This window comes from Xiphophorus couchianus, chromosome 13, assembly GCF_001444195.1.
Source record: "Xiphophorus couchianus chromosome 13, X_couchianus-1.0, whole genome shotgun sequence".
Classification (NCBI taxonomy): domain Eukaryota; kingdom Metazoa; phylum Chordata; class Actinopteri; order Cyprinodontiformes; family Poeciliidae; genus Xiphophorus; species Xiphophorus couchianus.
Genome location: NC_040240.1, coordinates 25,923,641 through 25,947,317, shown reverse-complemented (window position 1 = coordinate 25,947,317; position 23,677 = coordinate 25,923,641). Strand labels below are relative to the sequence as shown.

The 23,677-nt window shown below is 46.0% G+C and overlaps 4 protein-coding genes and 1 non-coding gene across 8 annotated transcripts in view; 1 reads left to right on the top strand and 4 right to left on the bottom strand.

Annotated features, from left to right (window-relative positions):
* The window catches only part of LOC114156112 (four and a half LIM domains protein 3-like), a 9,472-nt gene extending 4,412 nt beyond the window's left edge, over positions 1-5,060 (bottom strand). The window contains exons 1-4 of one of the 4 annotated variants that reach the window (XM_028036344.1): positions 4,933-5,060; positions 3,346-3,635; positions 2,351-2,410; positions 299-463 (exon numbers count right to left, since the gene is read on the bottom strand). In XM_028036344.1, coding sequence (XP_027892145.1) covers positions 299-454 — 156 coding nt within the window. In that variant the 5' untranslated portion in view covers positions 455-463; positions 2,351-2,410; positions 3,346-3,635; positions 4,933-5,060. The other 3 variants (XM_028036341.1, XM_028036345.1, XM_028036342.1) reach the window with 3 other exon arrangements.
* ppt1 (palmitoyl-protein thioesterase 1 (ceroid-lipofuscinosis, neuronal 1, infantile)) overlaps positions 1-16,346 on the top strand; it is a 19,599-nt gene extending 3,253 nt beyond the window's left edge. Inside the window, exons 2-11 of the mRNA XM_028036340.1 lie at positions 11,302-11,311; positions 12,426-12,547; positions 12,862-12,971; positions 13,444-13,571; positions 13,646-13,716; positions 14,686-14,788; positions 14,857-14,947; positions 15,017-15,115; positions 15,195-15,266; positions 16,106-16,346. Coding sequence (XP_027892141.1) covers positions 12,433-12,547; positions 12,862-12,971; positions 13,444-13,571; positions 13,646-13,716; positions 14,686-14,788; positions 14,857-14,947; positions 15,017-15,115; positions 15,195-15,266; positions 16,106-16,228 — 912 coding nt within the window. The 5' untranslated portion in view covers positions 11,302-11,311; positions 12,426-12,432 and the 3' untranslated portion in view covers positions 16,229-16,346. The remainder of the gene's footprint in view (positions 1-11,301; positions 11,312-12,425; positions 12,548-12,861; positions 12,972-13,443; positions 13,572-13,645; positions 13,717-14,685; positions 14,789-14,856; positions 14,948-15,016; positions 15,116-15,194; positions 15,267-16,105) is intronic.
* LOC114156694 (U11 spliceosomal RNA) lies at positions 4,332-4,470 on the bottom strand. The gene has a single exon (XR_003598005.1). It is a non-coding gene; the product is annotated as a U11 spliceosomal RNA (small nuclear RNA).
* Positions 5,657-11,247, bottom strand: LOC114156110 (ras-related GTP-binding protein C-like). The gene is made up of 7 exons (XM_028036339.1): positions 10,762-11,247; positions 10,016-10,219; positions 8,748-8,947; positions 8,564-8,678; positions 8,326-8,468; positions 6,332-6,480; positions 5,657-6,135 (listed from the first exon to the last, which is right to left on the bottom strand). Exons 1-7 carry the CDS (start codon positions 10,957-10,959, stop codon positions 5,978-5,980), a joined length of 1,167 nt encoding a protein of 388 aa, XP_027892140.1. The 5' UTR covers positions 10,960-11,247; the 3' UTR covers positions 5,657-5,977.
* cap1 (CAP, adenylate cyclase-associated protein 1 (yeast)) lies at positions 16,346-23,677 on the bottom strand. The gene is made up of 13 exons (XM_028036338.1): positions 23,517-23,677; positions 20,931-21,038; positions 20,624-20,724; positions 20,454-20,531; positions 19,722-19,865; positions 19,497-19,582; positions 19,312-19,417; positions 19,034-19,220; positions 18,593-18,783; positions 18,389-18,512; positions 17,884-17,966; positions 17,661-17,804; positions 16,346-16,984 (listed from the first exon to the last, which is right to left on the bottom strand). The coding sequence occupies exons 2-13, from the start codon at positions 21,034-21,036 to the stop codon at positions 16,901-16,903; spliced, it is 1,434 nt and encodes a 477-aa protein (XP_027892139.1). The 5' UTR covers positions 21,037-21,038; positions 23,517-23,677; the 3' UTR covers positions 16,346-16,900.

The window sequence follows — 23,677 nt, the reverse complement described above, 5'->3', positions numbered from 1 at the left end:
TTCCATTTCAGTAAACTCAGCCAGTCAGAAATAATCTGAAGGGTTTCAGTTATCTGGGGAAATGTTCTGCTCCAAAAAACAAAAACTGTTTGTTTGTTTGTTTGATTCATTTAGTTTAAAATTAACATGTTAACAGGAGCGAGACGTTTGAATGATGCGCGCTTTGCCTCTTTAGCTGCTGTGTTAATTTATTAAAAATAATCCCATTTAGTTTTTAGTCAGCAGGAGGCCGCCGGCTGCAGATCATCAGCAGTGACCCATAGCGCCTGGTTCCGGTCCGGTCGCGTGCAGGACGTACCTTCTCGTCGTATCCAATCAGCTGCTTGCACTCCTGGCAGGTGTTGGCGTGGCGCCGCTGGTAGCAGCGGACGCAGAGCGGCTCCTCCGCCACCCGGATGAACGTCTGTCCGCTCAGTGACTCGCTGCAGCTGCGGCAGCTCGGCGGCTCACTCATGGTTCCGACCTGCGGGTCAGAAAGCGGGTCAGAACCAGCGATCTGGACCTGCGGTTCGGCTGCCGCAGAAGGAGGGTAGAGTTCTGTTCTGGTAGTAGAACCTCTGCTGGGTCAGAGGAACAGACAGGCTTCCTCCTGGAACGTCCTCAGAGGTTCGGGTTTCTAATCTGGTTCGGTTGCCGACCCGGAATGCAGAACCAGAACAATGGACTTCCTTCCTGCTCGCTGTTGGACTTCCAGCTCAGAAACATCTGCTGCTTCTTTCAGCAGAACTTCCCCCGAACCCGACCGGGTCGGACGTGCAGAGTGGGACTGCAGTTCTGGTTCTGGTTCTGGTTCCGGTTTGGCCCTGCAGCTCAGACATTAAACAAAAACATTCCATCCTGTCAGTTCTGGTTCTGGACAGGTTTACGGACCGGCTCGGTTCGGCCCGCTTGGAAGTGGGAGCCAGATGGAAAGTGTCTCCGGTCGGGTTCCGGTGTCAGAACAGTCTGGATCATCAGGCGTCATAAACCCGTCCGGACCAGAACCCGTCAGAGCCTCTGGCCCAGATTACATTCAGAACCTTTTATGGAGATTTCACTGCGGCCATCTGGACCGGCGGCCTGGCTCGCTGCTCCATCAGAACCTTATGTTTCAGAACATTTAACAGTTTCTCCGGACCGTACCGAACCGGACCGGGCGAGTGAGAAGCTGGAAGATGGAGGTTCCAGAACCAGGTCCAATAAAGTTCTGAATACTCTCTAGAAGAACTTCAATAGAAAGTTCCGGATCATTTCCAAGCTCTGATGAACAGAATGACTGCAATTGTAGTCCTTTTGATTAAAGACTACAAACATGGCGGATCACAGGAGCGCAGACAGTAAACTACAGCTAATGTTTTTATTCATTCAGATTTTCTTCCAGAAACTGAAACTTCCCGAAGCAGGACTGGATCAGCTGGTTCTTGTTCTGGTTCTCTACTGGACCCGTCAGTCTACCAGCAGAACCATTAAAACATGATCAGAACTGATCCAGCAGAACCAGGAGAACCGGGTTCTGATGTCTGAAGCATTCTGGTGTTTTAGGTTTTAATGATCCAGCATGTGGGCCGATGCTGGAACCAGAACCAGCAGAACCAGCAGAACCAGTCAGCTGGTTCCAGTCTGACTAAAGTTCTCCAGTATCGATCTGCTGTCGGACTTCCAGAATGTTTTCATAACTTACATCATTGTTCCTTTAATTAACTAAAAATTCATAATTTTTCTAAAATGATTTGAGTTTTAAAAATTAAAAAAGTTATTTCATCTGTAAACTCGGTTCTGCCAATAGAACCTGATATTTTTCTTCTTCTATTTTAATGGAACAAAGTTTTCTTATTTTTGTAGAAAATGATTCTGTGAACCATTTCAGAACCAGAACCTAAATGGATCTTTAAAGGTTTCATTTTTAAGGAACGTTTCCAGAACTTTAAAGTCCAAATTAGCTGAAACTCGCAGGATGTTTGTGTTCTAAAAAATAAAAGACTCATTTCATTAAATGCTGCGGCCGCACAATATCACACCAAGTCCCACAAAGGGCCCCCGCGCCACAGCTTGGGCACCTCTTCTTTAGACTCCAGGTGTTTTAATTCTTTTGAGTCGAACCAGGTCAGACCCGTCCTGCTGAAGCCCGCTGAACCTCGAGGACGCATCAGGAATGTGACTGCGGTCAGAACAGAACCGGCGCTCAGCGGACTGTAATGGGTCGGAACACGAGAATGGAAACCGTTCAGGAGGAACGTTTGGATCTCCGCAGATATGGCGGGAATATGTCTGTTTGGCAGAACGGACTGGAACCGCCTGCAGGGGTCTGACTCGTCAGAACCGGGTGAGAGATTCGGGTTAAATCAGGTCCAGCTGAGCTCATCTGCTTCACCTTTGACCTTTTCAGCTTCCTGCTGAGCAGCTAAACCTGGAAACGTTCCGTCAGTCAGACCTGTTCATACAGAACGGAGGACGTTACAGAGAAAGGCTGAAATATTTAGTCCAAAATAAATATTTAGCTTGTTAACTTAATATTTAGCCTGCTAACTGCTAAATATTCTTTTATTTTGAAGCTTAGTATTTAACATAGTAACTAAATATTTCTTTAGCTAACTCAGTCATTTTATTTGAAGCCAAATATTTACTTGAATATTTAGTTAGATAACTTAGTAATTAGTTTGAAGCTAAATATTTGGCTTGGAAGGTAAATTTTGGTTTGAAATTGTGACATTTTTAGAATGAATAAGTGAAAATATGACTTTGAAAAATGAATCCTGTTTGTTCCTCTGATCTCAGGCTAAATAAACCAAATTATTGCTGCTGGGAGGCGACAGAACGTTCCCAACATTCAGATTCAGATTCCTGTTTGGTTTTCACTGGGAAGGAGAAATATGAATTATCATTCTGCTGATGTTAAGGCAGAAGGATTTCCACAAAATGGACCAGAAATACTCTAGAACAGAACCGAGTTTATGGATCTAAGTGGTAAAATTCTCTGTTTTTAGTTAATCTTAAGAGTGAAATGTGACAAAATTGTGACTAATAACAAAACTACATTACTACGTTACTACAAACTACATTAAATTATAGTAACAAATAAACTAAAGAGAAATATTTTAAGCGTTCTGTGGTCTCAGCTTCGGGGCCTCCCTGTAGCACAGTTTGCTTATGCCTTGGTCCGGTTCTGAGTCTGCTTGAACCTGGAACCAAACATTTCCTGACCCGTTTCCGGTCAGAAACCTTCAAGTTAATTAACCAATCAGCTCCGAGCTCAAAGTGAGGACAGGTGAGACTCTGTGCGCCTGCGCAGCCCACAGAGATTAAACCTTAAATGTGACCCCAGATGACCCCTGGTGACCCTAACCGAGTCAGTAAAGGCGAACTTACCGTCGTGGATCTCCCGGGACTCCTCGCTGCTCCCACGCGTCCGGAATCTTCCGTGAAGTTTCCACGGACTGAGGCGGAGAGGCTGCGGCGCTGCGGCGCTGCGGCGGGGGAGGAGCGGACCGCCTCTTCCTCCTCCGCCTCTTCTCACGTCCCATTCTTCCTCAATTTTATTTCATTATTTATGATCAGATTCAGATCGAACCGGAACCGAGTCAGGTTCTTTTATAATGAGAATTCAAACGAACCCGGTGACGCATCAGGAACCAAAGTTCACAACCGAAGCGACAAAACTGAGCAGAAAATCAGACAGAAAGAAAAGAACAAAGTGAGGAACTGAAAGTAGAAAATGTTTCTATAACAAGAGGATTTTCAAATCCTAATTTAAGTTATTAACATATTGATTTAAGGATTGGACTTTTGAGTTGTTGTAATGTTTAATTACCTTCGTAATGAAATTATTTCACTTTTAAAAAAGTTTAAATGAGGTTAAAATGTTATTACCACAATTTAGCTCTTCTGTCAGAAGAGCAAATTTTATAATAGCAAAACTCAAAAGCAGAAAACATTTCTTGTATAAGATCTAGTTTTGAAAAATGTTTCCAAAAAACATGAATGAATTTAAAAATAGTTCTGTTGTCTCAACATCCGAGTCACAAAACGCAGGATCTGTTGTTCATAGTCAGTTTCTGTTGCAGAAAGTCCTGACGAACATAAATCTCACAAAACTTAGAAATGAATTTATTAGTTATGATGAGAATAGCGCGCATCGCTAAACTCTCGCATATTGATGAGGAAACGGACTGAAATCTGACCGAAGAGGAAACTTTTAAAGATATTCATAACATTATCACGTTTCTTAACCATGTAAGCCATAAACGGGTTTTAATGTAAGGACACTTGTTCTCTGAGACAGGGGACGCAAATATTGGCAGGCTCAGAAATTAAAATGCATCTCCCCACATTAATAGACTAGACACTAGAAGAATTACTTTATTCATCCCAGCAGGGAAATTATTTTAAAATAAAAATTAAAAATTATGCTTCCGAAATCACTTGATGGCGATTCCGCGCAGAGGATGAGACTCCCTCAGCCTCCCTGCGTCAATCACGACAGAAGCCCCTTTTTTTAAAAGATGATATAAAATGTTCTATATGACGGGATTCTGCTTTGTAATGCTTTAAGCTATTATGATGTTAAAAGAAAAAAATCGGGGAATTTCAAACCATCTGCGGAAAACATTTTCATCAGACACTGAGTGAAAATCGTTTGACTCATGTGTGTCAATAAAGCTATAAAAACCGTATTTATTTCAATTAATCTGCGAAATAAAACCCGCCGTTTTATGGCCACATGGTTAAGAAACGTGATAATGTTACGAATATCTTTGAAAGTTTCAGCTCCTGCGACAGCATTTGCGTTTCTCGGCGTAACACCTGTTCATGTTGGAGAAGCCCGTTCATTAATCTACAGCGCCCCCTGCCGGCGGAGGATCGTAGTTCCAGCAGGAGTTCTGATCAGATTCATTCACCAATTTCTAAAGTTGACTTTAAACAACAAATCAAAGCTTCAGAACATTTCTGCATCACCAGCATCAGGCAGATGATCTGCTGGAGTCGTGGTTCTGGTTCTGATGGTTCCAGTTCGGATCCAAACAGCTTCACTTGTTGGCACAGGTGTTCACAGGGGCCTGCTTAAAAAAACACACACAAAACGGTCATCGAGAAAATTCTGTTTTTGCACTAAATTTTCCAACATTTATTACAGATTAATATTTTTGGTCTCAAATTATATACATTTCGAAATCGTATTTACTAATTGTTTTCTGAATTTTCAATATGGCCGCCACAGTTATGGAAAATGAATTTTTGCACCAAAATAACAAATGAAATGAATCAATTTGGTGTCAAATCATAACCCATATATTTTGAACCAAATCAAACATTTTCTTGATGTTGCGTTTCCTTTTTCAAATGGACATTTTTCAAAATGGCTGCCATGGAGAATGTTTTGGTTAGAACGTTCTCCATGGCAACACTAAAACATTCGAACCAAGAAGTTGGATTCACTAACCAGGAATGTTGAACTGCTAAACACATTAAGAAGCTCGGAGAAGCTAAACCGCTAAAATAAATGTGATGGTTTTGAAACATAAAAACTTTATTGTTCTTCAATGGAAACAAAACACAAAGTTCTGCAGAACCTTTTAATTAAAAATCCACACCAAAATAAAAGCACCAAACTGATCTGTGGCTAAAAGCTTCTTCAGAACCAGTAGAGTCAAACTGGGTCAGTTCTGGTTCTGTTCTGGTGAAACTGGGTCAGTTCTGTTTAAACTGGGTCAGTTCTGGTTTTGTTCTGGACTCTAAACTCTAACCTCACACTGAGAAAGGAAGGCCCGTCTCCACTGACGGAGGTTCTATGGGTTCCAGTCGGACCTGCTGGGAACCAATAAGCTGGGCTTACTGGGAAACATTTCAGCTTCCAGAACCATCTGCCTCCTCAAGCAGAACCTGGAAAACAGATCCAGACTTGGAGTTTTCCAGTCAGCTTCCTGTCTGTGTCTCTGGGAATAATTCTGTGTCCAGCTGTCTGGGTCTGGAGGTTCTGGAGGTTTCCGGGTCTCCAGCAGCTTTACACTGCGCTCCCGTTCAGAACCGGGTTCTTCTTGGCCGACTGCTTGGTTCCGGAGGAAGTAGCCGACGTCCAGACGGCGCCGTCAAAAAGGCTTCCCACCTCAAACACTTCGTGGATCGCCTTCCGGAAACAGTGGAAGTTATAGTCGATCAGACCTGGACAGGAAGCAGAACACGGGTCACTTCCTGTTGGGCCTTTAAGGTTCCTCAGTTTTCTACAGAAAACAACAAGATATTTTATCCTACAGAGGACGGAAAACTGGAAAAGCACAGAGAGGAAGGAGAGGAGGACAAAAGGAAAGACTAAAGTCTAGAACATGTTTTTGTGAGTGAGAGCGGAGCGACCAGAGACCTTTCCTCTCCAAGCTCTCCTCCCTCAGGATGCAGACCAGAGCCAGGAACCTGGTGACCTCCTTCAGGTAGAGAACCGTGGTGTTGTTCAGCCTGATGACGGCCAGAGACTGGTCATCGTAGGCGCCGCCGCCGCCGTCCGCCGTCAGCCTGGAGGAACCATCAGGATCAACAGAACAGTGACGTGCGGTCAGGGGAGGCAGGTGAGGCAGTGCCTCACCTGCCATCATGGAAAGAAAGAAAATATATAATCATAAAGTAATTTAAATTGTTATATTCATCCGGTGGTTTGCACTAAAAAATATTTATTTTTCATGTAGCTTCACCAATTTCGATTTTTATTTGTTCAAAATCGCTGAATTTTCTTATTTTCCCCATTGAAATGCTTGGAAGCGATGCCGGTGAGGCAGCAGCGAGCTCTGCCTCACCTTGGATTGCGCAACCCCTGGCTCTGCGCTGGCTGCTAAGCGGAGAGAGCATGTTGCTGTACGGCGTCAATAAAATGGTTTAAACAAATTTAATATGTGAACTTATTTCCAATAATTTAGCTTATGTATATAATGTACAGTGCTTTTTGTCACCAACTGTGTTTGTGTAACGTGTTTCGTGTAATGAGCGATTATAAACGGCAGAGAACAGGTTCGAGGTGAGGCAGGCAGTTCTCTTGCCTCATGGCAGGGGGCGCTCAAGATCCCAGACGTTCGTCTTGTTCACTCCTCAACTGCCGAGTAAGTGACAGCGAGCTAGGCTAAACGATTCGGGAAGCAAGTCAAGTGCAGCGATAGATTATAATAGAGATAGTGATTTTTCTTCCCTGGCAGTGATCTCCATTGAGACAGAGAGACTTTTAAAACTGAAGGAAGATAAGGAGGACTTCTATCGCAAAGTGACGGATGTTTTTGTGCAGAAGGAGCGACGCATGGACTTCATTTATAAGTAAAGGTAAGACAGTAATAACATTTATTTTGTTTTGTTTTTTAAGGAAATGTGTGTTTTGTGAGCTACAGTTTGTATGTGTAAGGATGCAGAAGTGAAACATAACCTGTAAACTGCTGTCAATCTATGCATCTATTTGCAAATCTGATTCTGATGACGTCAGTGCCTCACCAGCTATGAACCTCACCGCACGTCACTGCAACAGAACCATCAGAACCAACTAAAACTTTACAGAACTATGGATACTATGGATTAGTTGAATTATGATTGGTTGTTGATTAATGATTTATTAGATTAACAGTAGTTCCAATCTTTTATCTAATAACCTCGCTTACACCTTGTTTCATTGTTGTAGTTTGGCCGCCAGCCAGCAGGGGGAGCTGCTGGTCATCCTGAAGCAGAGCCAGAAACAAACATGGCGGGCACATCAGAAAGTGTCCGGTTTGGGAAGTAAATGCTTTTAAGTGGTTCTGTTTAGAAATATAAACTCCATAAGATCCATAAGTCTCTCCTTAAAGCACCGTCAACTTCTCCGTTAAAAAGGACAGATCTGCCCAGAAGGCGAAGATTTTACGACAGACAAACAGAGGAGAAAGCTCTAAGCCCCGGGCAGGAGGCGGGGCTTAGAAAGCGCTAAGCCCCGCCTCCTGCCCAGTTTCCTTTCTGTGAAACACAAAACAGAAAAATTGGAGCTCCGTTTATTATGAGGTCTGTCATGAATTAATGAACCAGGAAAAAAAGATAAGGAATTATAAGTTTCACATATTGTATTCTTTTCCTCTTTGTATTTTTCTATTCAGCAACCTTAGATGTTTCTGTTTTGTTATATTTGATGAATATTTGTACTTTTATTGATGTGAGAAAACCACCTTTTTCTGTTGATTCAATCAGTTTTTAATACAGCAGACACAAAATAATGTTGGATTATCTTGTTTTTCTATAATTCCACATGTTATTTTGTCCTATCAACTTTAGATCAGCTCATTAATCTGTAACTTGCATCCCTAATCAGAACCATCTCGGTGAAGTTCTGATGGGACCGGGTCCGGTTCTGCTCACCCGTAGATGCAGGAGACGTCGATGATGACGTCGATCATGTCGCAGCAGAGTTCGTAGGTCTGCATGTCCACCGGCGAGCTGTCGGTGGCGATGTAGATCTTACTGACCACATCAAACAGGAAGGCCTTCTCGATGCCTGAGTGCTGCAGAGCGGACCGGATGTTAGGGACGGGACGGGACCGGACCGGACCGGACCGGACCGGACCGGACCCGGCGTGGCGGCGGCGCTGGAACCTACCGATATGAAGATGTTGAGCAGGTTCTCCAGGGTGGGAAGCTGAGGGATGAGTTTCTGCACCACCTTGCTGAAGGCCTCGAAAATGGAGTGGTCGTAGATGCTGGTCAGGTAGAAGCTGCGGATCGGAGCAGGGAGACGGTCAGAACCGGTCCAGACAAGCCGGTTCCGGTCCGGTCCGGCTCACCTGAGGTGCAGCTTGTCCAGGCTGGCGTCGGCCAGGTCGTCGTTGGCTCGCTGGTGGACGTCTCGCTGCGTCTCGATCTTGTGGTCGTCAGACAGTCCGTCCACCTTGTGGATGAAAACCTCGAAGTTGATGTCCGGGTTGACCTTGTAGGCCCTGGAGATGGTGAGGTGCAGCCGGCCCAGAGCCTCCATGTAGTCGTCCTGGAGATTACAGCGGATTATAATCCAGGAAGCATCGATAGAGGACTACAGAACGATGCTGGAGGAACTGAAGAAACCGCTGATCTACACAAACCAAGCGTCTGCTCTATGACTGAAACGATTAATCAGACTGATCTGATTACAGCTGCAGTAAAAACAACCAATCAGAGCCAGGAGGCGGGGCTTAGTGCTGTCAGTCAATCCTCCTGAAATCGCTGCTAAATGTGCTAATGACAGAGAAACTACTTACTGTTACAGGAAAACTGTTCATTCGCCGTCATTGATGGCTATGCTAACTAGCTTTAGCTTTCATGACAGGCTATGCTAGCTGCAGCGTAGCAGAAAGGAAGAGCAGGAAGAGCAGGATGAGCAGCGCCACAGGAGACTGTGATTGGCCTCCTGGCTCTGACAACCAATCACAGTCTCCTGGCTCTGATTGGTTGTTTCTAGTTAGAACTGGGAGAACATGGAGATTTTCTCAGATTTTCTGTTTCATATCCAAACATGACAGTTTGAACAAATAAGTAAAGAATATTTTTACAAAAGTTACATACTGCAGCTTTAGTGGATTATTGGAATAATCAACCAATTCAGTAATCTATTAATTATTAATTGGAGAATATAAACTGCAGAAGGCCATTTACTGAACGAACACTGAGCAGAAACCAACATGTAAACATTTAGCATTTACGTCTTTATAGTTTTAGTTTCACATTCTGTAAAAAATCTCCTGTTATCACATTTTTCTATCCAGTTATTAATCAGTGATCAATAATTGATCATCAGGCAAGCTCTACGCTGTGTGGATGTTCAGCTGAGTTTTTCATGTTAGATTTTTTTTGATCAAATGTTCACCAACAGAACGCTGTTATTCAATTTTTGGCAAAAAATTGGGATTTTATTTAAAAAGGGAATTAAATTATTTTCTAAAGAATAAAAAAAGTTTAAGTGGTTAAATGAAAAACCTGCAGGATGTGAATTTATCAGATTAATGGTCAGGATAATGGATCAGAACCTCTGTTCTGATTGGCTCCGTGGCGGTCAGGTGACCCAGCCCTGACCTGCTACCTGAGCGTCGATGACGAAGATGAGCGCTCCGGTTCCCTTGAAGATCATCTCGCTGTCAAACGTCGGGTCGAAGAAATCCACCTGGCCGGGGAAATCCCAGATCTGGAAGCTGACGAAGGAGCTGCTGGAGACGTCGTCCTTGTAGATCTTGTTGGTGCTTTCCAGGAACAGCGTCTCGTTGGGAGACATCTTATGGAAAACCACCTGGACCGGGACACAGAGGGCCACCATGTTCAATCATTACATTTATTTATGCAGAACATTTCAGGAACACGGAGCTCAGAGTGAAAACATTAAACATCATGAACTTCATACAGTTATTAGAAATGTTCTTCAGCTGACAGAAGGCCGACTTTGTAACTGTCTTTATGTGGCTCTGAAGGTTCAGGTCAGAGGTCAGAGGTCAGGTTCCAGCTGTAATAACTAAAGCTGTGCTGACTCTAGATCTATAACTTCAGTCTTGTTTCGGTTCAGCTGGAGAAGGTTAAGGCGCATCCTCACTTTGCTTTGTTCTAAGAATTGGTAGTCATGGTAACTAATCTTATTTCTTGTCATAATCTGAAGTAGAACCCGAATTAAACTGTTACTTTGATCTGGTCGGAGTTTAACAGAACCGCTTGATTTGGATGCAGACAGGAGGTAAAAACCAAAGAACATCTTCAGAACCAGGACCTGTCGGTCCGGATCACAGGGAGTTCTGGATCAGAACCGGTGGTCAGCCTGCTGCTGGGTCAGAACCTCGGTACCTTCTGGATGGAGGACTTGCCGCTCCTCCTCAGACCCATCAGCAGGATTCTGGGTCTGCTGGCGGACGGGTTCGCCTCCTCCGGGTCCGGGTCCAGGTCCTGGTCCTGGTCCTCCCCGCCATAACCGAAGCTCTTCGGGAACGAACCCACCACGCTGTAGCTGCTGCCCAGGGTCGGCTCCTCGTACTGGATATTCATCCTGGACCGGATCAGAACTGGACCCGGTCCTCCTGCGGACCCTGGCTCTCTTAGGCCTGCTCCTCCTCCGAACCCCGGGCTGTCGGAACCCAGTCGACCCGAACCGGGACCGCAGCTTGTTGTTTATAGCTCGGAGGTTCGGACCGAATCAGAACATGTCGGCGGACCGGGTTCTGAGCGGCTCAGCAGCTGGACTGTGACGGGTTCGGTGTTCCAGAACCTCTGGAGCACTAAGTTAAAGGGCTGCTAACACGGCTAGCTTAGCTTCAGCTGGCTTCTGATTGGCTCCTCACTCCAAACACTAGAGTCACGTGACCAGCAGCTAAACCATCAAACAGGAAGTAGTCAGGCGGTGAGTTCCATTTTCTCAGGTTTTATAACACTTTCAATATTATTTAAGTTTAATAAATAAAAAGAATCTGATTTTAAAGCTTTATTTGATGGATCTAAACCTTCAGTGGAGCAAAGCGCCGCTTCTGTTCCTATAAAAGCTGATTTTATTTGGCCTGTTTTCGGTCATTTCGCTCCTGTGAAACGACGCAGTGAACTAATGTAACATCCCATAATAATCTTTAGTCTCTGAGACGTTCAAACAGACCTTATCGGACATTCTGTAGACTTTCCTGCTGATTTATTAATAGAACCAAAGCCAGAGCAGAACCAGGAGCTGATTAGATATGAAGTTTAAACACAGGAGCGAGTCTGGACCAGATTAACGAGCAGAACCAGAATCTGAGATCAATCACTCTGAATGATTAAGATGCTGATTGGTTTGAAGTCTGCGGCACATCAGAAGTTATCATCATCATCTTCATCAGCCTTTCATTATGACGGTTTGTCGTCAGTGCCTTGATTCAATCTGCTAGTTTTCCTACAGTTAATAATAAATGGAATTATAATCTGGATCTGACAGCATAGTGTTAGATCTGGGATTAAATGTCAACCTGGATTGATTGGATTTTATATTCCTGTCTGTAGATTAGTTCTGTTTGACTTACTTGCTGAGACATTTGTTGTGAATTTGTGCTCCATGAATTAACTGTATTATTACTTCAATATATTTTTTACTAAAGTAAAGGTAAAACGTATTTGAAACAGAGACTGATGATAAAACCTGATTTAATTTTTATAAATGACATCAGACAGAAAAGTTTGGTTCAGTTTCTGGTATCTTAAAGAGTAAAATGAAAAACTTATATTAATAAATAATAACTAAATTAATTTAGAGTGAAAACTCAACACAAACTTTATGGGTCTGATGCTTACAGTGGGACCCATAAGGGTAACATCTGACAGAACTTCCTGTTTATTATTTTGAGTACAGATGGAAAACATTAAAACAACAAAGCTTGTGTGCAAACAGGAGGTCTCACTTCAACATGTTCTGCTCCTCTGGACTTGTGGAGGTTCTCCAGCTGGTTCTGGATGTCCAGCTGCTAATCGGACCTGTGTTTGTGTGTTGTCAGTTTAAAGATGGCCGCCGTCCTCCTCGCCCTGACCCTGGCTGCTCCGGTGCTGCTGGTCGCCTCTGGTCCAGTTCCTGACACCAACAACGGGACGGTTCCTCTGGTTCTGTGGCACGGGATGGGTCAGTCTGCTCTAGATTAATACAGCCAACTACAGACAGAACCAGAACAGAGAGGCTGAAACCGGTACCGGTTCTGGTAGCTTCATATCAATCCTTCAGTCCTGCTCTGACTGAAGATCAGAGCTGGTTCTCCTACTAGTCCGGTTCTGTTCCTGGTTCTGTTCCCAGTACTGTTACCGGTTCTGTTCCTGGATCTGTTCCTGGTTCTGTTACCGGTTCTGTTCCTGGATCTGTTCCCGGTACTGTTACCGGTTCTGTTCCTGGATCTGTTCCTGGTTCTGTTACCGGTTCTGTTCCCGGTTCCGTTCCTCCAGGTGACAGTTGCTGCAACCCGCTCAGCATGGGATCCATAAAGAAGATGATGGAGGAGGAGATCCCAGGGATCTACGTTCTCTCTCTGATGATCGGGAAGAACGTGGTCGAGGTAACCGGTCGCCATGGCAACGGGTTCCCATTGTACCGCTGTAAACATTTGAACAGAATTAGTCTCTGCTTCATGTGTAAAATACGTATTTTGTGAAGCCGAGTCGCTCCAGGTTTTAATTTCTGCTTCTAATCGATCTGATTGGATGCTGGAAAAGACTATTGATGTGTTAAAAGGAGTTAGCCTATCGGTGAAGCTATGCTATCCTAAAATAGCATCTCAATGCTAAACATGTAGCATCTAAAGAAGCTCCATGAATGATCAGGGTTCCTGAAACTCTTTGCTTCAATCTGATGGTTGAAGAACCTGAAGAACAGATTAAATCTATAAATGTGTTTGTTGTTGTTGAGCTCAGATGTTTATTTATTCAATAATGTAGCAGCAGGAAGAGGTTTGGAATTGAAAAAGGTGCATTTTTGCAGCCATAGTTTGATTAAAATGTGATTAACGACAGTGACGGTTCGTCCTGCAGGACACGGAGAACGGTTTCTTCCTGGACGTGAACACTCAGGTGTCGATGGTGTGCAGCCAGCTGGCGCAGGACGCCCGGCTGCAGGGCGGCTACAACGCCATGGGTTTCTCCCAGGGAGGCCAGTTTCTGTACGGGAGTTTGTTCAGAAGGTTTCAGCCTGAATGAGGAAGCTCCGTCTGACTCCTGTTCTCTGCTCTTACAGGAGAGCCGTGGCTCAGCGCTGTCCCTCTCCACCAATGAGAACGCTGATCTCCGTCGGCGGCCAGCATCAAGGTACGGTTAGCTCACTTCCTGCTGGGAGTTTCACAACATTACTGCCCAGAGTTTCACTTTTGCTGCAGCAGCTCAGCTTCATGTTTGAGAGGTTTCCATGTGTTGATATGGAAGAAACACCATCACTGTTTTTAGCAGATTTCACAACCTGAAAAACGATTTTTCTCATACAGACTCAAACCAAGATAAAAGATAAAACACATAAAAACAGGAACTATTGTAGTCATGATTGAAAGAAATGTGTGAGAATTTAAAAATCTACAACATGAGCATGAATACGCATAGAAAGTAAACAGGATATTTTACTATTTACTGTTCTAATAGCAGTGGGCTGTGACTACTTACTGGTTTTGTTGGGAGCAGTTTTAGTGTTTAGCACAGGAATCTACAACTTTTACAATCTCAAGAGCCATTTTGTCTTTAGCCCGGCTAATTAAAACTTGTTTGGAGCCACAAATGTTACATAACTTAAAAAGGCATAAATTTTAATAAACATCCACTATAGAAAATGTATTTATTTCTAAAGAACCCCCCTTTTATTTTTATTCTCAGGTTTTAAAGTAAAGAAAAATATGAAACTTTTGCAAAAAGGGAAAGCTAAGTGTGCTACGCACTTATAAAGTTAGCAAAAACACTAAAGCTTTAACTACAAACAGTTTACAGCAACTTAGCATTTAGCCGATGCCAATGATAAAGTGCTAACTTCAACCATTTAAATTAGCACTTTAGAATTTATCTGACAAATTAATTTGTGGGAAGCTAAATGTGCTAAACATTACCAAAGTTATCAAAATGCTAAAGCGCTAAATGAAAAATTAGCTCCACTATTAGTGCATTAGCAGATCCAAATACTCTGATTCTCATCTTGAACAAGCACAAGGTGACAGTAGGAAGGAGTGGCTCTTTTTCAGCAGGCAGAACCGGAACCAGAACCGGGCCGTCTAACAGCAGCTGTCTCTGATCGCTCAGGTGTGTACGGGCTGCCCAGGTGTCCAGGTGAGAGCTCCCACATCTGCGACATGATCCGGGAGGCGCTGAACCGCGGCGCCTACAGCGACCTGGTCCAGAAACAGTGAGTTACCATGACGACCGTCCCATTTCCCGGTTCTGCTTGCCGTGACGGTTCTGTTTGGGTTACAGCCTCGTTCAGGCCCAGTACTGGCACGACCCGCTCAACGACGACCTGTACAAGCAGCACAGCCTCTTCCTGGCCGACATCAACCAGGAGCGGGTCAGAACCAGCAGCCGTGACGGTCCGACCCGACTTCAGAACCGCTGACCCGGATCTCCTCTGTTTCAGGTCGTCAATGAGACGTACAGGAAGAACCTGCAGCAGCTGCAGAAGTTCGTCATGGTGAAGTTCCTGCAGGACACCGTGGTGGACCCGGTCGATACCGAGGTAACAAGTCCGCTTCTGGTTCTGACCCGTTGAAACCCACAGGCTGAGGTGATGCAGCTGCATGTGTTTCCTCCTGCAGTGGTTCGGTTTCCTGAAGGCGGGCCAGGCCAAGGAGACGGAGACGCTGCAGGAGAGCGCCCTCTACAGAGAGGTAACAGTCCAACCGGACCAGAACCACAAAACAGCAGAACCTGGCGTTGGGAGCAGGTCCTGTTGGCGCTCTGCTGCCTCCTGCTGGTGAAACCATGAAACTGAAGTTCACTGGATGTTTAAATCTGCTCTGCAAACAGTTTTATCATTTAGAGGAACAAAAATTTGAATCAAAAGTAATTACTTCAATTTTAAAATTAATTTGTGCAGAAAATTATTTTTCTACTTGAATGTTCACAAGCAGCTGCTGCTGGAGAGGTCAGAGGTCATCAGGTCCCTGATGTTCTGCAGTTCGCTCCAGTCCATTTGGTTAAAGTTCAGAACCAACAAATGTTTTAGAAATGGATATAAAATGCTCACTTTAGCAGTTTTACAATTATTCATTTGTTTTTAGCTTTTTTTAAAATGGTTTTTTAAATTTTTTAATAATTTTTTTTTAATTTACATTTTACATATAAGATTATATCTGTAAATGGTTTTTTGCTTTAGAACCTAAACAAAATAATCCTATTGTAGATATTAAAAAAAAAAGTCATCTTTTCCCAAAATTGTATGTAAAGTTTGTAGTTTTAAATGAGTTTTGTTCAGCTGGACTGAGGGGAAAAGCTTTTTTAGTCTGGAAATGCTGCAGAAGTTTCTCGCTGTTCTGGTTTTTGTCAGTCAAGTTATTTTCTCATGTTCATTAAATCTGCTTCAGCCTGAAATGCAGAAGAGTTTTAACATAAAACAATGAAATCATAACTATGTCCTGTTAAATCTGAAGAGGGGATGAGATTTTTGTAACCTTTTGGATGTTTTCTCGTCTGGACTCGGTTTAACAGTTTACCCGTCTTCCTGCAGGACCGTCTGGGTCTGGCCGCCATGGATAAAGCCCACAAGCTGGTCTTCCTCTCCACAGACGGAGATCACCTCCAGTTCAGCAGGGAATGGTTCACCGCCAACCTGCTGCCCTTCCTCAGGTAGACCAGCAGAGGGCGCTGCAGCAGAAACTCCTCTTTTGCACTGATGCTTTCCGGGTGATTTTAGCTTCCTGTTGTGAATGATGCTGCTTTTAACCAAATAAAGACACAAACTTCCTGCTGTTATTGCAACGTTTTAATGACTCAGCACAGATGAGAACATTTCAATTTGGACCCAAAAATAAAGAAGTGAGAAAAAAAGGAAACATGTTTACAGATTGGTCACCACTTCCAGGCTTTCTGTCTCCAACATGGAATGATGCTAACACTCGGGAATGTCCTGGAAACCTGGAGCTTTATTCCTACCTGATCTGGATTGTTTGAGCCGGATTGAACTCAGCAGAAGCAAAGTGATGCTTTAGTTGGTTTTCTAGGTGCTTTAACAGGAAGTTGCATAAAAATGAAACAGGAAGTGGAGCAGGAAACAAGGAAGCGTCTTGACGGCTGATTGGCTGCTGAGAATCTAATCTACGCTCTCAGCTGTTTGCTGCCGATTGGCTGGAGGATCTGCTCCAGGTGCGAGCAGCCCTCTCATTGGCTAATGAAGGGTCAGCTGCAGCTGTGATTGGCTGATAGGAGGCAGGGGGCGGGGTTAACTCATGAATCTCAGTCTACAGTGTGACATTAGCTGGTGGGCGGGGTCAATCAGTCAGGTGGTTAGAGGGCGGGGCTCCGCCTAGCCAGCGATCTCCGTTGCTGTGGTAACGAGCTTCTGGCCATCCCAGACGGTCTTGAACTGCTCCGGAACAGGAAGCTCCGTCTGGAGGACAGGAAGGACAAACCAGCTCAACCAAACTAAGCAAAAGCTTTTATTTTGACATTTCCAGCAGGAAGTGTTCATGCAGTGTAGCTGTTAGCTTAGGAACAAGAGAAGGTCAGAGGTCATTTACGTTTGTTTTGTTCTGAAATGATCCAAATGATTCAAAGCAGCGTTCAGGTGACGATACATTCATTATTATGACGCTGCAGCTAGCATGAGCTGGTTGCTAGGAGACGTTAGCATCCCATAATAATCTAGTAACGTCACTGGCTAATAATCAAGTTCATCCTTTCACAATAAAACAAGCAGCCTGGAGATTCATTATAGATAAAAAACTGAGACTCGAGTGTTGGACTCGAGTCCAGGTCAAAGGTCAAGTCGAGCCTGAAGTCTATTTGAAGCTGATGATCTGCTCTAATCAATCAGACTTCCGACTTCCTGTTAGCTTCATAAACATTTCAGCTAAATTCAGATCACGTTTCTCTTTAATCCGGCTCGGTTCTGACCGGATCAACAGTTCCGGTCCCGACTGAAACCAGAACCGAACAGGGTCCAAACATGGCCAACCGTCTGCAGTCGGATTCTCCAGGTAAGACACTGACTGCTCAGAAGTAATCCGCCTGACGCTGGTTTTAAGGAGACTGTGTTGGACCGGAACCGGTTCTGAGTTACTCACAAACTCTCCGTCCTTGTTGGGAACCAGGATGTTCATCTCGGAGCTCTTGGCGCTGATGATCTCACAGCTCAGCGAGTCTTTGCTCAGGTAAACATGGCAGCCGTCAGTCTTGTTGATGGAGATGGTCGGGATTTTCCCCATAACCTGCAGAGAGACGGGCCGGTCAACAGCCAGAACCAGGATCGGGTCCAGAACCAGGACCGGATCCAGGAGACGTACGCACCTGGATCTTGACGTCTCTGCAGTTGATGACCTCCACGATGCCGACGACGTCGTCGAACACCAGACCCATCTTCTTACAGCTGTCTGAGGATCAGCAGCGCTTTATTACATCACAGCTTCATCGGCCAATCAGGCGACCTGAATCACTGCCCAGCGCTCTGATTGGTCAGCTGATCAGACATTTTATTTTTTTGACCTTTTAGAAAAACCTGAAGCAAAAGTTTCCTCATTTAAACAGTTTCACAATTTAATAAGTTTCTGATATATAAATAAAATAAAAAAATTAAGTTATGGAATCTCAGGTTTTTATTTAAACAGTTTGTTTTCTGGTCAATGATTCAATGAGTGAGTTCTAAAACTGGCCAGCAGGGGGAGCTGCTTCCTCACTGGCAATACAGGAAATAAACCAGGAAAATAACTGGATTAAATCTGATTTTTAATCATGAATGTTTGTGGATTAAACCTGGCGTGGACCTAAAGGTTCTGACCCGGTTCTGAGCTCTTACCGATGGTGATGGAGTTGATTTTGCCTTTGACCTGCAGCGTGCTCTGGTTGCACTTGAAGGCGTAGACAACCTGCTTCAGCTCCGTGTTGCTGATCACCAGGCCCTGGGCCCCCTCCTGGTTCTCCTGCAGAATCAGAACCAGAACCAGTGGGTCAGAGCGCTCACAGCTCCAGATGCACAAAGCCACCAGAACCACCCACTCACCACTTTCCACTTCTTTCCCTCCAGCTCCAGAACCGGCGGCAGCGTGCGGGTTGGTGCGGCGGACCCGGCGGGTCGGGGCGTGGCCGAGGAGAACGGTTTGGGTCCGGTACGCACCGGGGCCGCCTGGGCCGCCTGGCCCCTCAGGGCCGGGTTCTTGTGGGTCTTCTGGTTGTCGCTGACGTGCTTCAGGCCTGAAAGGGTTAAAAATCAGAGTGAGGCTGCTGCAGCAGAACCGCACAGAACCTCAACGGAACCGCAGCAATGAAAAATATGACTTAAACTTTAAATTTTATAATATTAAGTAATAATATTAATAATAATTTTCTTTTTAGGACATTTTTTATGAAAAATATAAAGAACTGAATTTCTCAAATACAAATGACATTTAGAAAAATACATTTTCATATAAATTTCTTATTTTTTGGTGGATTAACCTCTGACCTCTGGTGATGTCGGATCCCTGGTTGATGGCGGCGAACAGAGCGTTCCTGCTGGTGGCGCCGCCGCCGTCGCTGCCGCCTCCTGGAGCGCCGCTCAGCTCCTCGGGTGGAGGGGGGGGGCCCGGCGGGGGCGGGGGGCCTCCGGCCGGCGCGCTGGGCGGAGCCACAGAGGCCACGGCGACCGGACCCTGAGGACGGCAAGACAAGATGGACGTCAGCGACAAATAAAGGGATGGAAGTGGTCCGGTTGGGGTTCCAGGTCCGGTTCGGGTTACTCACGGTCTTGCTCCAGCTCAGGCCGGTGGTGTGGTGCTGCTTGATGTAGTTCTGCAGCTCGGTCCAGATGGAGACGTAGGCCTTCACCCAGTCCACATGCATCTTGTCTCTGCAGGGACAGGAAGGGACAGGAGACATGAGGAACCCGCTTCCTGTCTGGACAGGAAACAGGAAGCAGCTGTACTGACTTCTCCTTGTAGTCCTTGAGGACCCGGTTGGTGTAGAACATGGCGGCGTCCTGCATCTCCTTAACGTACGGACCGGGCTTCGGAGCCTGACGGAACCAGAACCGTTAGTTACTACCAGACGCCAACGGTCGCTAAGCAACGGCGCCACACATTCACTCCAAACGAACCAGCGGTGAACTACGAACACGAACCAATTCAGAACCACACAGACAGTCGGGGCGTTACCATGGCAACCCATCCCAGGGCGGGAACGCTCTCGCTGACGGCAGACAGGTGGTTGAAGAGCGGAGAGGTCCGGTTCTGCTCCCGGAAGGCCTGGACCTGCTGGATCGCCTTGGAGACGGGCTGCAGGAGCGCCGTCAGAACCGGCTGGGGGGCGGAGGGGGATGACATCATCAGTAAGACAGTGACATCATCAACAACATCAGAGCAGATCGGCGCGTTTTTCCCCTCTTGGTTCTGATTTGACCTCTGACCTCATCCAGAGGTTCTGCTGCTCAGACAGAACCGGGCCGACACCAGAACCCAATCAGAACCCGGTTTGGTTACATACAGGAATAAACTTGTTTTATTGAATTAACAGCTCGGTTTAAATGGACCGCTGTGGTACCGAGTCAGATAGATGGTTCTGTTTAAGGAACCAGTAGACCTGCTGCTGGGTCCAAATGATCAGCTGGTGTTAAATCAGCAGAACTGGGTCAGAACCAACCCTCTGTAAAAACTACAGACATGGAGGACAGCTGGACCTCATGGTGCCTTCCAGGCTCCCGGGTCGGGACGGTTCAGACAGAACCAGGTTCTGGTTCCGTCTGGATAGATGATGAGTTTTAGACGGTTCTGATCATCTTTCAGAATCAGAACCAGCTGCAGAGGTTTGGATCCGACTGAACGGGGTCAGAACCACCAACCGTCTGCTGCTGTCAGAACCGAACCGGGTCGGGTCAGTTCTGGACTCACGTCTGAGGGCTTCTGGGAGGAGGAAGCGGCGGCGAGGAGCTGCCTCTGGCTGGAGAACGCCTGCTTCATCATGTCTGCCTGAGGAGGAGCACAGAACAGGGTTACCATGGCAACGCTGTCACCACGGCGACGCCCCCTGGCAGCCAGAGGGGGCGGAGTCAGAGACCTACGTGTTTCTGGACGTCTCCTCCGATCTGCTGGCTCAGGGCCACGTACTGCGCCACCGGACCTCTGATGATGTCATCATACGCCTCCACGAACGGCGCCACGGCTAGGAGGGAACAGACAGGGTTCTGATCCGGACCGGTTCTGATCCAGGCAAGTTCTGATCCGGACCGGTTCCGACACAAACTGGTTCTGATCCAAACCTGCCTGACCCAAAACCTGGAACAGAAGCGATTCTAACTGGACCTGTGGATTGTTTTGTTCTGGTTCAGGAGAACCAGAACCGTCCAAAGTGGACCAAGCCCGACTTACCTCCTCCAGTAGAACCTGCGGCGCCGCCCGGCGGGCCCGACACCACTTCCAGCCGGCCCACCGCCACCTCCAGCCGCTGCACCAAACTCGCCAGCTCCGCCGCCATTCCTGCAGGGGACAGGAAACAGGAAGTGACACGGCTGCAGCGGTTCTGATCCAGAAGGAGTCGCTCCACCCAAAACCACCCAGCGGGCTGGGTTCTGCTCCTCCAGAACGGGTTCGGGTCAGCAGCTCGTTAACGGGCCGCTGAGCTCTTAACGAGCTGCAGCTCATTAAAGGATCAGAAAACTTTCCACAACAACAACCAGGCGGTTCTGCTGGTACCGCTGATCGGGTCGGTTCTGATTAGGTTATTGGTTCTGCAGAGATCACACCCAGAACCAGCCGGCCCAGTTCTTTCAAACCTTGACTTACTAAATGTATTGTTTAGGACCCAGATTCTAATGTTCGACCCGGTTCTGGTTCTGCAGCGTGAAACCATTCCGGACCATCTCTGGTCCCGGTCGGATCCAAACTCCTTCCTGTTTCTCCTTCTGTAAGCGAGAAGCTCCACACCCAGGGTGTTCAAAGTGAGGGTGGCGGGCCGTTAGCGGACACAGATCAAATAAATTAGGACAAAAACACTAATTAACTTAAAATCTACTAAAATATTAGATTAAATAAATATTTCTGGTGTTGCCATGGTAACCTGGTCTACATGTAACCATTGATTGATTGTTACACTCTACAGGAAGTGTTTTCAGATGAAGACTTCCCACTTCCTGTTTTTACTGCATAAAATATGAAATATTCTGAAATATTTTGTCTGTTTTCTTCAATCGAGACCAAAACAAACAAACTGGATGATTAAATTTAACAAGGAAAAAACATTTCAAGTTTTGGATCTATGATCCCGTTCCTACAAAAAATTATTTGTTTAAAATCATTCATGTTTAAATTATTGTTAAGAAAACGAAACATTTTTATTATGTGGTTTTGTAAAAGTATTTTTCATGTGATAAAATGTTTGTACACCAGGATCCAGCTGATTTCTCCTGGTTCCTTTTCTGCATTTTAACCAAATTTATCATCAATAAAACGTTAAATTTGTTTAAATTTGTTTAAATCTAAATCAGACTCGTTTCTCCCTGAACTTCAGCTGGAAGTTTTCAGACAAGCAAACACAGACGGAAAATCCCAGAGGGGGGAAGAGCTGAAGCTGCAGGAAGCCAGTCGGACCGGCGGTTCTGAGGAGAATCGGGTCAGAACCAGGAATAAAATGGAGTTTCCCAGTAATTTACAAAAACTCAACTTTATGAACTCAGAATCCCAAAGAAGAGAAAACCTGAGAAGAACTGGAGGAAAACCGGATGCCTGTGGTTCTGATCCGGTTCTGATCCAGAACCCATTAATAAGGCTCTCTGTCACTTTGGACCTTCATGAGGAAATCAGTTAAACGTTAACCTGAGGTGACGCCTTCAGGCAGGGTGGGGCCGCCAGCGCTTCCTGCTCCCAGGTGACTGACTCACCTGGAGGGGGCGGGGCTTCAGGGGACAGACAGGAAGTAAACAGCTGCAGCAGGAAAACTGAGGAGCCAATCAGAAGCCAGGAGGCAGGTCTGGTTCTGAACTCAACAAAGTTGCTGAATGACTGCAAATTAAACTACAGAAACCAGTGGAAAAACTCAATTTGGTCCAAAATCTGAAAAACTGCGGTTCTGATCCACTTCAGCAAAACCGGGTCAACCCAACAGAACCGCATCCTGGCTGACCTGCAGAGAAATCCTGAAGCTGGAAAAGTTCCTGCAGGATTCACTTCCTGTCAACCCGGACAGCTTCTGCAGAACAAAAAAGGTTCTGGTTCCATCCCAGCAGAACCAGCCTGGAACTTTTTGGGTTCTGGTTTGGCCTGTGCGGGTTTGACCCACGGAGGGGGACAGACAGAAAGCAGGGCGCGTCGCTCTGCAGCCTTCACTCCAGGCTGAAAGGTGTTCCGGCCGCGGAGGGATACACACCCAGCCGCCCGCAGCGCGCAGCCTTCACCTGGACCACAGGTGGACCACAAATCACGTCCAGGCTGCTAACGTTGTTAATGAGATTTGCCAGCCAGGCTAAAGCTAAGCTAGCAGTGCCGAGCATGTTGAGTTCACCTAACCGACCCGACCCGCTACCTTCAGAACCAGAACCAGTACCACCGGCCAGAACCGAATAGACAGTACCGTTGGTTCTGTGCGGGAAGCCGCTTCAGAAGCGAGGAACCACCTGCAGGGGTTACCAAACCATCCAGAACACCGTCTGAAAACAGAGCCGCTGCAGCGGGAGGGAGACAATTAAACGGGTTAACTAAACGGGTCAGAACAGCGTATTTAACCCGACTGGTTCTGTTGGCAGCATTGAAATGGGTCAGGTGACTGCGGCAGAACCGAGCCGGTTCGGTTATCTGTACGGAATAAACACCGTTCATGTGTTTTCCGGGTCGCTCCCTCCCTGAAGTTCCTGATTTCTCCGTCTGTCTCCTCTCCGTCCGACCAGCCGCTCCCAGTTCCGCTTTGTTCCCCTCACCAGTAAACCCAGTGAAACCAGCGACATGCGTTCCGGTTCGGCCTACCTGCTAACCGGGTCTAGCAGTGATTTGGTCCGTGTTCTGTCGCAGGGTGTGCAGAGTGCAGAGCAGACTGAGCTTCGGTGGGTTTCTTCCTGGATGAGGTGAATTTACCCGGCTGGCACCGCGGCGTGTTTCCGCCCCTGTCAGCCTGATTCCTTTCCCAT

Coding starts and splice junctions, on each gene's coding strand:
- LOC114156110 (XM_028036339.1), bottom strand. CDS start 10,959: ATGAATATCCAGTACGAGGAGCCGACCCTGGGCAGCAGCTACAGCGTG. Junction 10,220..10,761: donor GCAAGTCCTCCATCCAGAAG/GTACCGAGGTTC, acceptor GTCCCGGTCCAG/GTGGTTTTCCATAAGATGTC. Junction 8,679..8,747: donor CTGGACAAGCTGCACCTCAG/GTGAGCCGGACC, acceptor TCCGATCCGCAG/CTTCTACCTGACCAGCATCT.
- cap1 (XM_028036338.1), bottom strand. CDS start 21,036: ATGGCGGCGGAGCTGGCGAGTTTGGTGCAGCGGCTGGAGGTGGCGGTG. Junction 19,418..19,496: donor CTCAAGGACTACAAGGAGAA/GTCAGTACAGCT, acceptor CTGTCCCTGCAG/AGACAAGATGCATGTGGACT. Junction 18,784..19,033: donor GGGATCCGACATCACCAGAG/GTCAGAGGTTAA, acceptor TAACCCTTTCAG/GCCTGAAGCACGTCAGCGAC.